Raw genomic sequence first — 13,440 nt, 5'->3', positions numbered from 1 at the left:
CCCAGATAACATCTTTCAACCCATAAACGCATCACAATGACCAGCTCCAACTCTAATTCTGCGGCTCCGGCCAACCAAAAGAGAAAGATCATCATCTTCTCTGGTACGTACCTTTCCTATACTACAGACGAACCCCACCCGATGGGGAAAAAATGAGAGGCAAAAAAAAGAAACTAACACTGAAACCCAGACTTCGACGGCACAATCTGCATGCAAGATACAGGCCACATTCTCGTCGACAACCATGGCTGCGGAACAGAAGCTAGAGCCAAACTCGAAGAAGAAATCAAAGCCGGCACACGCTCCTTCCGCGAAGTCTCAGAAGACATGTGGGCATCCCTCCACGTCCCCTTTGACGACGGCTTCATCGTTATGGAAAAGACAATCGAAATGGATTCTGGATTCCGCGAATTCCACGAATACTGTGTTGCGAACGGATTCCCGTTCAACGTTATCAGTGCTGGTCTAAAGCCTGTTTTGAGGAGAGTTCTTGATACTTATCTTGGTCCGGATAAGGTAAGCACCACCCCATGGGCATGAAACAGGGAAAGAAGGAGGAACATAAGCTAACGTTGATGCCAGGCATCATCAATCGATATCGTCGCAAATGACGCTATCATCAAACCCGACGGTTCAGAATGGAAACCCATCTGGCGCCACGACACAGATCTAGGCCATGACAAGGCGCTATCTGTGAACGAGGCGCGGGCGGCTGCGCAAGCGCAATGCGAACCTGATGAGATGCCATTAATTGTATTCATCGGCGACGGTGTTTCGGATCTACCCGCAGCCCGTGAAGCGGATGTACTCTTCGCGCGACGCGGATTGCGACTTGAAGAGTACTGTCTTGAGCACGGTATTGCTTATACGCCATTTGATACGTTTGCCGATATCAAGCGCGATATTGAGAAGTTGAGTGCGGAGGATCAGGCTAAGACCGGTGGTGTCGGAAAGCCAGTTAGATATAACCCCCGCGCCAACCTTTGGAGACGGATCTCGAGCAAGGAGGCTGTCCCTACTCTTATGGCTGCTGCTACGCCTTCCAATGAGGAGAAGATGTTCCTCTGGCCCGAGACATTCTCGGAGTCTAAGCCTGGGACTATTGAGGAGGGCGTAGAGCCTGTTGCTGTGTAAATTCCCCCAAAATTTCGAGGTGGTATATTGAATAATTTGGGAGTGGAAGATTCAATATTATGGTTTATGGCTCTCCTTTATCTTTAGAACTGACTTAATAGAATCATAAAAAAATTCAATTTACAATAAAATTTTCTTCATCAGTTGTAACGCCACCTTTGCCTCCCATATTTCCCATGGTCCATAGTTTCTTAAGAGCGGGGGATCCATCAGGCGAGTATATTTCTTCCGTGAAACTCTTTCTTACGCTACCAAAGTATTGGGGGAAAAGAACCAAAATATTTCATAATGTTTTCCAGCGACCAGTTTGTAGATCACTGATCTGCTCACTAAACTCTACCATATTCTTCTACGGTCTAAGCTATCTTTGCGTCCTCCGTACGATCCAACCATTGTGATGCGGGAAGAGGATCGCATGTACAACTCGGGAGAACATTCAGTCGATCAATCCACTCAACCAATGCGATCTAATTTACAAAAAAAAGCGGCGTTCTCGACGCGTCCACTGTCATCTGGTTGGACCGAGCTCCAGAATTCATACATCCGCGGTTCTTGGCCATAGGCGCCGAGGAACTCATTGCAGTTTATGAACGGCAGCAGGCGTCCCGATTCGAACGCTGACTAGTCAGAAAGCACCAGAACACATTTTTGTAAGTCATTATCTGATATTTTTCCGCCAGTCAACAACTATAAATTCGGCATCTAACGCTTACTCTCTCCTTCTTTCTTCCAACTCTCTCTGACCTTCACACCTTCCAATCATTGAATTCACTTTTGTCTCACCACAAACCTCACTTTATACTCATTTCCGACTCCCTTCCACTACCACTCACTATCCTACAGAGAGGCTTCACTCAAACAGAACTGATATCATGGCGTGGGCCTTGATAGGCAATCAATCCTCTGACGTCGTCTTTCGCTAACCGACAGAACGAGGAACGCATGGGCATCATGTCGCCAATTATCGGTAATAAGGAAGGGCGATCCCTGACATCTACTGAAGATCCTTCCCTTAAAGACTATTAAATCTACCATTTCGACATCCAGACGACGCAAGACATGCAACTCGCAAACATCCGTCTTTCAGACCAAGGCATCTTCTGGGCACTTGGCCACTTATCCGCATCGCAACGCGCCGCCCGCTTCCCCTGGGACTTTGAATCTCACGGTGGCATCCGTCAGGCGCGTGTCCCGCAAGACCCACCACTTATTGTATGGGCACATGGGCTGCCCTAGTTTGGTGTTGTCAAATCAGCTTACGTATTATGTGGATCCTTTGCGGAGGCGATGGGGTATGTTACACATACTACCCAGCGCAACTCGACAGCTAAAAGGATCACGTCCTACGTGAAAGTGGGTGCGATTTCACCCAGTCCCAATCGCCCACTCAATGCACAAGGATACACCATGACATCCACCTCGGGGTCAGGTCTATTATCCCCCCTCAAGCAAGTACACAATGCAGTGAATCCATCAACTCAGTCTAGCCGCCAAAATACCCCTCTTCATCAAGATAAGATCAAGGCTGATAGTTCGGCTGTGTCCTCTCCGGGATGTGAGGAGCTTGTTCAGCTGTATAAGAAGGTCGCAGTTTATTTGAGCAGCCAGCTTGAAACCGAGGCCAATGACATGGAGTTGGAGGTGCAGAACCACGATGTTCAGCATCTACTGACCCGAATCAAATACTGGAAGCTGAAGCAAGGTTCCACCTTCAACAATAAATGCTTGAAATCGGTGGTCGTGGAGTTCTTAACGAGCGACTCAACGAGCACCAACACTTGGAGCTGACGTGAAGAAAATGAAGGTAGCTCGCAAGCAGTGAGTAGGATGGTGACCACTCCTTGCTCGCATCGAATTCCACAGACTTCATTCAGTTCGGACCCCATTGAGAAATTTTTTTTTTTTTTTCGGGTAGCGTAAATGAACCTTTAATTTCACTTAAACGAAGTCCCACTCGCGGTACTAGCTAGCAAGCCTGTGCTATATTTGATATAAAAAGTTCCCATTGGATCAAGCCCCATGATAGACAAGGTCATGCTTCAAAGAGATGTAGGCTCGAGGAGCGAATCAGGGTGCTTGGGAGCTTGTTCGGCTTTACTGGGTAGGCAAAGAGCAACGAAGGGTGGCAATTCATGTGAAAGGAAAAGGCCAAAATTAGGAGTTCAAATTGAGTACGTAAGTAAATCCATAACTGAATTAAGAATGTTCGCGGTTAAAAATGCAATGAACGCGGCAACGCATGCAAGCACAAATGAAGGGATACCCGAAGGGGCTGAAGGAGCGCATTCAATCCTTGACGACGAGAGGCTCAACGTTCCAGATACTATCTGCGTACTCGTTGATAACACGATCCGTCGAGAAGAATCCCATGCGTGCAACGCTAGTGATGGACTTGGCGAGCCACTCATCCTGCTTCTGGAATGCCTCATCGACCATATCATGAGTGGCGATGTAGGAGTTGAAGTCATCGGACACGAGATAGTAGTCACCATGTTCTTCAATGGACGAGCAAAGTGCCTGGAAGTCCTTCTTATCGCCGAACATGTCGCTCTTGATGGCCTCGAAGACCTTGGCGAGCTGTGGGTCGATCTGGAAGTCGCCGTAAAGGTGACGGTGGCGGAGTTCCTCGACATCCTCTGCAAGATTTCCGAAGAGGAAGATATTCTGCTCGCCGATTTCGCGAGTGATTTCGATCTAGATGGATTATGATTAGTTTATATTCTTGACACAGATAAGAAGCAACTCACATTGGCTCCATCGCAAGTGCCGATGATCAGGCCTCCATTCATGACAAACTTCATGTTGCTCGTGCCACTGCCCTCCGTACCGGCAGTGGAGATATGCTCACTGAGATCAGAGGCTGGGCAGATTATCTCGGCCTTGCTGACATTGTAATCTTCGATAAAGATGACCTTCAAGAGGTCACCGACATCCGGATCCTGATTGACTACAGATGAAACCTTGTTGACAAGGTGGATAATAGTCTTAGCCATCCAGTAGCCTGGAGCAGCCTTGCCACCAATGATGGAAACACGAGGCACGACCTTCTTCTTCTGCTCAGGTGTCATAGCCTTTATGGTCAAGTAGCGGTGAATAACACCAAAGATGTTGAGCTGTTGACGCTTGTACTCGTGAATACGCTTCACTTGAACGTCGAATAGAGAGTTAGGGTTCACCTTGTACCCAGTGGTTTCCTGGATGAATTTGGCGAGTCGCAGCTTGTTCTGACACTTGATCTGAGACCACTCCGCTCGGAACTCCTTGTCATCCACGAAGGCTTCCAGTTTGTCCAACAGAGTTAAGTCGGTCAAGAACTCGTGACCACCAAGCTTCTTTGCGATCAAAGCAGACAGTGCTGGATTGGCCTGGTGCAGCCAACGCCGAGGAGTGACACCATTCGTGACATTGGTGAAACGATCGGGTCCGTAGATATCCACGAAGTCTTTGAACAACGTCGACTTGAGGAGGTCCGAGTGCAACTCAGCAACACCATTGACCTTGTGGGAACCGATGATAGCCAAATAAGCCATACGCACCATCTGCGGGTGCGATTCCTCAATGATAGAGACTCGCGATAGAAGCTCACGGTCATTGGGGAATTTCTTCTCAACCTGTTGCAGGAAGAAGAGGTTCACGTCGTAGATGATCTGGAGGTGTCTTGGAAGCAAGTTCTGAAGTAAAGGCACAGACCACTTTTCCAAAGCCTCTGGCAGAACAGTGTGATTGGTGTATCCAAAAGTCTTGGTGACGATGCTCCAACCTTCATCCCAACTCAGACCCTCAAGATCAACCAAAATGCGCTGCAGCTCAACAATCGCAAGGGTGGGATGGGTGTCGTTGAGCTGGATGGCCACCTGGTCGGGGAACTCGCTCCAGGCTCGGTTGGTCTTCTTGAAACGTCGCACAATATCATGCAAAGATGCAGCACACCAGAAGTACTGCTGCTTCAAGCGAAGCTCCTTGCCCCGCTCCAGGTTATCGTTGGGATAGAGAACCGCAGAGATAGTCTCAGCACGCTGCTGATCTGCCACTGCACTCTCATAGTCGCCAGCATTGAATTTCTGGAAATCAAACTCTCCAGTACTGGCCTTGCTGGACCACAAGCGAAGATTGTTGGTCGTCTTTGTTCCATAGCCGGGAATTGGCACGTCGTAAGCGACGGCTTGGACGATCTCTCCATCTTCCCAAGAGTTCACTAACTTTCCGTTGGCATCCTGATACTTGCGTACACAGCCGTAGAACTGGATATCGACCGTGATTTCATGTCGCGGGAACTCCCAAGGGTTGTTATCAAGCCAGTAGTCAGGAATCTCCACCTGGTATCCATCCACAATCTCTTGTTTGAAGATTCCATAGCGGTAGCGCAATCCGTATCCCCAAGCCGGATAGTTCAGGGTAGCCATACTATCCAAGAAGCATGCTGCCAAGCGTCCGAGACCGCCATTGCCCAGAGCCGCATCATGTTCCTGACTGATGACGTCTTCGACCCGGAAACCAAGATCTTTCAATCCCTCTGTCAAAGTATTAATGGCTTTTCCTTAGCAAGTTTTAGATCACTTACCTTGGGCGTTCTCTTTCTGGCCCACGTTGAGCATAGCATTGTCCAAAGCACGCCCCATCAAAAACTCGAGAGAGAGATCTACAGATCGTCAATTGCCGATCACAGAATCCCGATCATAGTCAATGCTCCAACTTACAGTAAACTCTCTTCTGATCAGTCAGCGTCTGACGCTGCTGCGTTCGGTTCCATTCAATAATGAGTCGGTCCCGAAACGCAAGGGCCGTTCCCGAGTACGCCGCACTATAAATGGTAAGCAATCTTGATCCAGTAAGTGGCTCCCAGACATCCAGAATATACGCACTTTTCATCGCAGTTGTACAGCGAACGAGCCAGCGTCGTCTCAATGTGGCGCACGAGTTCTTTCTATAGAACATGTATGGTCAGTTTGGAATGCACCCGGCTCCTCTCGGAGACCCACCTCGAATTCCTCCTTGGTCGTGAACTCGGAAGCAGACTGTTCAATTATGTGAGCGTAGTTCTATGATCTCATCACCAGGCGTAGTAGATCTTACGTGTTTGAGCCATCTTCATAGCCGTTCTAAAGTCAGCTTCACTCAACCACAAGAAAGAAAAACGACTCACGCCTCTCGTAGCGGCTCAGGGATACTGGCTTCAACGCTCTTAATATCGGCAGCACCGAACCCCGTAGGAGTACGCTTGTGCTTCGGGCGGCTAAACCCTGGACCAACAGGACCTTGGAGATCTGCAATGGGAGCTCCAACAGAAGGACGACGTTCACGGCGTGCTTCCGACATGTTGAGAAAAGTCACGGTTCAAAAGTAATCAACTCAGGCAAGTTGGGGGGAAAGAGAAAAAAAGGAGAGAAAGAGGGGAGTACATGGTGACACCCTGGTTTTGAGAGGGGTCTCGGAAGTGCAGGACACGAAAAGTCGTCCGAGCGAACATTGCCCAATCCGGACAGTGACCAGGTACTGGAAGGAACATGCACTCCGCAGTCGTATGTTCTTTCCCCGCTGTGGGTTTTGAAGCTCATACGTCAGGTGTATAGCTCTGGTGGAGAAGCAATGGCCTGGATCTTATTGGGCTCGAGCCCTTGCTAGTCCCTCGCGGTCCGTGCTGCCCTTCTTGCCTTGCTTTGGCCTCCATCGTGATATTAGTATGGACTATTTACGTGTTCATCATGCCACCCATTACATTAAATCGTATATTTGGCATATTTGGCGTATCTCTGAATCCTGCAAGTGGAGCATCGATTAGCCGTTGACGTGCTATCTCTGGTGGAGCGCTTATGCGCAAGGTCGTACGCGAGAGTTCCTTGAAATCTGGATTATATCCTAGCAAATGCATGCAAAAGGACCATTGCTCACACCTCAATTAACAAACGACCTGACTAATTTGGCTTTCATCAATACAGTACTCATGCGAAGTGTTCTTCGATCCTATACCGATCGCATGCAAGATTCATCCAGGGCATGTTTTATCAGACCATACAAGGCAGAGGAATTACCAGATCTATAAAGAAGACAGTTATGAAACGGTCCTAAATTAGATTCACGGCTAGCCGCGAGCAGACCAAAAGTACATATAGTTCAATAGGTAAACATCATGCATCAAATCGCTCGAGGGCGCTGCTGCAACGCATTGGAGATTCAGCTCAAAAGAAACAGCCAGTAAATAAAACACAAAAAAATAATGTCAATCCGCCTTAATATGCATCAGACAGGCTGAAAAAAACAGATGTGGCAAGATCCTAGCGGATCACAGTATATCAAAGACCCATCACTTCCCAAGGACTAAAATAAAGACAAGGGTCAAATGTATGGCAGTGGCTCTTCCGGGGAAGAGCCATCGACTTTTAGGGGTTGAAAAGGACCCTTATTCGGGAGGTTGAAGCTGTAGCATAAATGTCAAGTCACAAAAAGGAAAGAAAAGAGAGGCAACAAAGCCCTGTTCCAAGCCACGCCCGAGATCCTATAACCCATAGATCCATCTCGAAAGAAAACTAGGAACCTCCTAGATACCAAATGGGGGTATCACTTAATCAGCGCCTGGAATATTATCCAAGGACGAAATGGCACCATAAACGCCTGTAACTGAACCAAAGCCAAAGTTTGAAAATGAAAGGTCGAATGTAGGGGTATGGTCGATCGTAAAGTAGAAGATGAACTGGGGCAACCAGTTGAATAGTGATCCCCAGGAGAACTGAGGGGAGAGATGAAGATGTCGGGATGTAAACGTGTAAATGTCTTAGCAATTATAGGATACCCGAGTCCTTCAAGGCATTCTGTAGAATGGTTTCCTTGACGGCCGCAAAGACAAGTCGGATATTGGTGGTATCAGTTGCTTGGGTAAGGCTAGGAAAGGTGTTAACACATGATCACGCTTTCGGGTTCTCGGGAACTCACTGTGGATAGAGATTGAGGTGTGCTCGATTTACTTGGTTAAATCGCCAAAGGAGATACTTGGCGGCACGATTCACATCATTTCCACCAGAGTAGTCTGGGAAATAATTGCTCAGAGGAGACCGAGGAAGCTTCTGCCGAAATAGATCGACTTTATTCAGGAACAGAATGATACTTGTTCGCATGAACCATCGGGAATTGACCACGGAGTCAAAGAGAACCAAGCTCTCCATCATACGATTCTATCGAGACTGTCAGCGCCATTGCATATCAAGGCCAAATGGACTAAGCATACTTGATTGCTTTCTTCTAGCAACATCTGGTCGTATTCACTCAAAGCGACGCAGAAGATGATAGATGTTACATTCTCAAAACAGTGAATCCATTTCTTTCGCTCACTGCGTTGGCCACCCACATCGAACATGCTGCGCGACCCGTTAGCAAGTGTCAAAGGGCATGGAGGGAGGCTGCCACATACTGTATGCTTAATTGGCCCATAGTGAAGCGTGTCTCGTAGATACCGGTGGTCTTGGTTCTGGCTCGAAGTACGTCTGAAACATTGGGGATGTAGTCCGGGGACGTTATTCGCTTGGCTTCATCAAAAAAGCTAGTTCCGTTAGTAAATTCCAATTTGACGCTGTCGAATTGAAGCTTACTATGGTGCCGAATCCATCAGGTAAAACTCATTCTGGCGTTCCAAGACCGTTGATGTGCACGGGTCATTCCATAAATATGCTACGGCATCTCCCACTTTAGGATCCAATGGCATATTGGGATCCGGATCGACATGATATTCGTCGAGGAAGGTGAGATAATCCTGAACTTTTTGACTCGACGGCTCAAGATTAAAAAGGCGGTATCCCTCGATGAGCGCCTTGGCGCAATCGAGGAGGTTCTTGTAGACGGTCAAGCGATAGAGGGCCAGTTCTTCAACGGTGTAGCCATTTTGGTGGATAATTTTCATCTGCTTAACAATGGTTGACTTTCCACTTTCGCCAGAGCCTGCGATTCGAGTGTCAGTCAATCAGCATCACCTGCACAATATTCCACTCGAGGTCACCTACCCAGCAGGAGAATCTTGCATTCCCTGCGTAACCGCCTAGAGTCCTCCTCAAGTTTCCGATCAATCAACTGACTTCTCTTCTTCTGTTCCACGTCCCCATCGGACTCGCTGCTAAAACATGAACCCATGGTTACGAGTGGTTCTCACAATCCCAGACCAGCAGGGATAAGCAAAACCCATCCACCGCGCGCGGAAGCGATCGGTGTCAGCCGGGATGGCCGAAGCCGTAGGTTGGTTGGGAGTCCCGCCACACACACGGAAGGGAAGATATGGCGCAGCCCTGAAACCGATAGGATCAGTTGCAATGAGAGGAATTTCGTAGAGGATTTCAGTGAACGGAGGAAAGGCGGGGGTTTGAAGGTTCAAAGGGTTGCGGACTTGCGACAGGCGAAAGTTTCGTGATGAGCCAGCGAGTCCGGGGTGTCGATCCTTGTTTCTGTGGAGGAGATTGGAATTGCAGATGGGGTTATGTGGTGGGGTGGCGTTGATCGGTATGAAGTTAGGAGTGAGAGGACGTTCAAGGGAAAGATGTCAAGTCAGTGCGACCATCGTCATGCTGGGGTGAGTGGAGATGCCAGGAGGGAATTATGGGGGTAAGAAACATGAGTCTTACGCCGTTCTACCCGTAATTACACCCTCTCTTTTAGTTTTCTTACCACTAAAATTACTTCTGATTACTTTTCCCCCCGTATGCATAGAGTTTCCCTCGGGGCCAATGTATTTTTTTGCAGCAAAAAAGAGCGCAAAAAGGCCTCACTATTTCAAAGCCTTGGGGGCTGTGCCAAGGTAAATTCCCCTAAATACCAGAACCTTGGGGCGAAACATGAACCAGATCATTGAGGCTGAGTAAGTCTCATGTCTTGTGCACATCCTATGCCTATAGCTGGTAATTGAGGTACCTACAATACCTAGATAAAAAGCCATTCAAACTGATGGGAAGGTTGAGGCTCCGTTGTTGGTAATGGCGTGTATACATGACTCCCTCGTGGGCTCGTATCGAAAACCCACCGGAGCTCGGTTTGAGTGGAGAGTCGTGACGCACATGGGGGAATTCGGTATTGAGGTATGGCGACGGTATTGATGGCCTCAGGTGCCAATCACGTGCACTCCCCACGTTCTGACATGACAAGCATACAATGGATGGAAATCATGCAAGTAAGATATGCTGATGATCATGAATGGTTATGTGGAATTCTACATCTCTTGATGGCCCTTGACCATATTCCTGCAACTTTAGGGGAACATTCCCAACCCATTGATGATCAGGTAGCCCTATGCAACATGAATAGGCACTAGGTTGCGGTGTAGCGGACAGTAAAGTTCGATCGATATATATGTCCGAGATCTGACTACCCCCCTCCTTTTGGGCATGAAACATTTCCCGACAGCCCCATCAGAAATGCCTTTGTTTCGTATGTTTCACATGCAACCCAAGTGATTTTCTTGGTTTCCTGGGCAGGTTCTTTTCGTTATCTCAATCCTCCGGAGTAACCTTAGCGGTTTCCTTATCTTGAAACCTATTCTATATACAGGCACCCGTGGTCCATGACTGGACGAACCATCCTGGGGACATCAGGACTGACATCCGTTCATTTGTTTCGAGTCACAGCAAATTTCCCGGGCGCGTGGAATCTAATGAGGGGAAGCTGGCCCAAGTTCGGCGGCCCAAGCCTTGCGACGAGATACCACTTGAGACCACGAATGGCAGCCGCACAACGCAGCAGGTGATAGTGGCGGGCTAAACGCGGCAATTTTAAGAATCTGGTCCGCTAAGGTATGTGAAGGATTCAACTTCTAGGATCAGGGCTTGCCAGAATCCGACTTTTTCCCTCCTTCTCTACATGTCCCGAGGTCTACAGAAAGGATATATTTCTATGTTTTGATGGTTATAGATTTGATATTTTCATAGTTGGGTGTTTCCATATATTTCTATGTACTCCGTAGAAGCGGTGACTATGAGTAAATCACTTCCGGGTCATTGGACCGGTCTGGCCCTGGCCGCGTGGTTGGTGGAGGTCAAAACTGGGAACTGGAAACCAGGGCACACAACATCCAACAGCTAGAAAATTCACTCTAGATAGAGTATTGATAGACGGCGAAGTTTCCTTGAAACGAGTAGATATCGATAACCATGTACTAGTGTCGACGGTGTAGTAGCAAATCGGTGGGCAATCGGAACGCCCAGCTGAGTCAGCCACCGAGAAACCTGCCTGCCACCATCACGAACGTCATCGGCCTTGTTTTCTGCTGCGCTGAAGGGCCCTTTCCCCACATCGCTTTTCCAGCCCACCATCGCCCCTTTCCCTTCTCGATCGCTTTTTGCTTTTTAGTCTTTAACTTCATAATAATTTTTCGTTTGAATCCCTCGACAAAATGGCGGAATTCGTGCGATCCCAGATCTTTGGCACCACCTTTGAGATCACCAGCCGGTGCGCATTACCCAGGCCACGAAGCCCACAGAGCCCAGAGGCATTCGATCGCGAAAACTAATTTCCTTAGGTATACGGACTTGCAGCCGGTGGGCATGGGAGCTTTCGGGCTGGTCTGGTAGGCTCATCTTTCATAATCCCCCGCCTTGCGCTGATTGCGCTGCTAACCCGGCACCGCCAAACAGCTCGGCGCGAGACCAATTGACCGATCAGCCAGTGGCGGTCAAGAAGATCATGAAGCCATTCAGTACCCCGGTCCTGTCCAAGCGTACTTACCGAGAGTTGAAGCTGCTCAAGCATCTTCGCCATGAGAATGTAAGCCTACCCCTCGCGGGGCACCCGGACTGCGCGCGTGCGTACTGACAATTCGTCATAGATTATCAGCCTGAGCGATATTTTCATCTCCCCTCTCGAAGACATGTGCGTCTCCTGATTTCGACCGGGTTACACCAGTATAGAAATAGAAACCCATACTAACGATTCACAGCTATTTCGTTACCGAGCTATTGGGAACTGACCTCCACCGCCTCCTGACTTCTCGACCTCTCGAGAAGCAGTTTATTCAGTACTTCCTTTACCAAATTCTGGTAAGTCGATTTTTGTGGAAATTCGCGCACAGCCGCACAGCCACTGACGGCTTGACAGCGTGGCTTGAAATATGTCCACTCCGCCGGTGTGGTCCACCGAGACCTCAAGCCCAGCAACATTCTCATCAATGAGAACTGCGATTTGAAGATCTGCGATTTCGGTCTGGCGCGAATCCAGGATCCCCAGATGACGGGTTATGTCTCCACACGTTACTACCGAGCCCCCGAGATCATGCTCACTTGGCAAAAGTACGATGTGGAGGTGGATATCTGGAGTGCAGGCTGTATCTTCGCCGAAATGCTGGAGGGCAAGCCGCTTTTCCCTGGAAAGGACCACGTGAACCAATTCTCCATTATCACTGAGCTTCTGGGTACTCCCCCAGATGACGTGATCCAGACTATCTGCAGCGAAAACGTGAGTTGAAATTCCACCACGCGAATAATGGAATCTCTGCTAACGGCTAATAAATGTAGACCTTGCGTTTCGTCAAGTCCCTCCCAAAACGCGAGCGCCAAAACCTGGCCCACAAGTTCAGGAATGCCGATTCCGATGGTCCGTCAATGTCCACCCTTCGACTCACGATTATTTGCTAATATTATCTATATAGCCGTGGACTTGCTCGAGCGGATGCTGGTCTTCGACCCGAAGACGCGAATCCGAGCCGGAGAAGCGCTTGCGCACGAATACCTTGCCCCTTACCATGATCCCACAGACGAGCCCGTCGCCCAAGAGAAGTTCGATTGGTCATTTAACGATGCGGATCTGCCTGTGGATACCTGGAAGATTATGATGTAGGTTACGTGTGGACTGATTAACGCCACATTCGCTAACTGGAAAAACAGGTACTCGGAAATCCTCGACTTCCATAACATCGAGCAAGGCACCGAGGCCGGACAGGCTCTGGTCCCTGGCCAAACGCCACCGGGAGGCCCAGCACCCCAGGGTTTCGCATAAACGTTTCGGGTTGACATTTCTATACTTGTTTTTCTGTTAGGTTGGTATTCGCGGCCAGATCCATATACTTGAGGATTTTTATGCAAATTTGGCGTGATTCTATTTTTAATTTTCTTGCTTTTCCCTTTCCTTTTCCTCTGGTCTGGGTTTGGAAGCCATTGTCCATACCTACTTCGGCGTCGTCAAGAACGGTTGGTGATAAGGGGGCGAACCATGGATTGAGCGTTGATTGATTGTGAAAAAATATTTATTCCCGAGTCAATCAAGCCATAATTAAGTAAAGTGTTATGTGTCTATGTAGAACATTCTGACGTAGGTAGGAGAGATTAGTCTGGGGTCTGGACTGAG

General features: G+C 48.6%; 5 protein-coding genes across 5 annotated transcripts; 3 read left to right on the top strand and 2 right to left on the bottom strand.

Moving 5' to 3' along the window:
- Nucleotides 1–36: 36 nt before the first annotated feature.
- On the top strand, nucleotides 37–1,134 carry N7484_002189 (uncharacterized protein; the record flags this gene model as incomplete). The annotated part of the gene is made up of 3 exons (XM_057112609.1): nucleotides 37–103; nucleotides 191–516; nucleotides 583–1,134. The coding sequence occupies 3 exons, from the start codon at nucleotides 37–39 to the stop codon at nucleotides 1,132–1,134; spliced, it is 945 nt and encodes a 314-aa protein (XP_056977346.1).
- Nucleotides 1,135–2,193: 1,059 nt separating this feature from the next.
- On the top strand, nucleotides 2,194–2,922 carry N7484_002188 (uncharacterized protein; the record flags this gene model as incomplete). The annotated part of the gene is made up of 2 exons (XM_057112608.1): nucleotides 2,194–2,346; nucleotides 2,449–2,922. The coding sequence occupies 2 exons, from the start codon at nucleotides 2,194–2,196 to the stop codon at nucleotides 2,920–2,922; spliced, it is 627 nt and encodes a 208-aa protein (XP_056977345.1).
- A 498-nt stretch (nucleotides 2,923–3,420) lies between these two features.
- On the bottom strand, nucleotides 3,421–6,450 carry glpV (glycogen phosphorylase; the record flags this gene model as incomplete). The annotated part of the gene is made up of 8 exons (XM_057112607.1): nucleotides 3,421–3,828; nucleotides 3,882–5,647; nucleotides 5,696–5,773; nucleotides 5,832–5,935; nucleotides 5,997–6,058; nucleotides 6,114–6,149; nucleotides 6,208–6,220; nucleotides 6,278–6,450. 8 exons carry the CDS (start codon nucleotides 6,448–6,450, stop codon nucleotides 3,421–3,423), a joined length of 2,640 nt encoding a protein of 879 aa, XP_056977344.1.
- Nucleotides 6,451–7,910: 1,460 nt separating this feature from the next.
- On the bottom strand, nucleotides 7,911–9,249 carry gpaB (guanine nucleotide-binding protein subunit alpha gpaB; the record flags this gene model as incomplete). The annotated part of the gene is made up of 6 exons (XM_057112606.1): nucleotides 7,911–8,010; nucleotides 8,062–8,300; nucleotides 8,354–8,483; nucleotides 8,537–8,665; nucleotides 8,715–9,060; nucleotides 9,123–9,249. 6 exons carry the CDS (start codon nucleotides 9,247–9,249, stop codon nucleotides 7,911–7,913), a joined length of 1,071 nt encoding a protein of 356 aa, XP_056977343.1.
- Nucleotides 9,250–11,494: 2,245 nt separating this feature from the next.
- On the top strand, nucleotides 11,495–13,092 carry sakA (mitogen-activated protein kinase HOG1; the record flags this gene model as incomplete). Its single annotated transcript, XM_057112605.1, has 9 exons — nucleotides 11,495–11,550; nucleotides 11,621–11,668; nucleotides 11,736–11,865; nucleotides 11,927–11,970; nucleotides 12,038–12,137; nucleotides 12,196–12,552; nucleotides 12,612–12,690; nucleotides 12,746–12,929; nucleotides 12,981–13,092. 9 exons carry the CDS (start codon nucleotides 11,495–11,497, stop codon nucleotides 13,090–13,092), a joined length of 1,110 nt encoding a protein of 369 aa, XP_056977342.1.
- Between the last annotated feature and the right edge of the window lie 348 nt (nucleotides 13,093–13,440).

This window comes from Penicillium longicatenatum (assembly GCF_028827895.1).
Source record: "Penicillium longicatenatum strain IBT 33135 chromosome Unknown contig_1_segment0_segment0, whole genome shotgun sequence".
Taxonomy (NCBI): domain Eukaryota; kingdom Fungi; phylum Ascomycota; class Eurotiomycetes; order Eurotiales; family Aspergillaceae; genus Penicillium; species Penicillium longicatenatum.
Note: the sequence above shows the minus strand (reverse complement) of the source record. Positions and strands in the feature narration are given on the sequence as shown.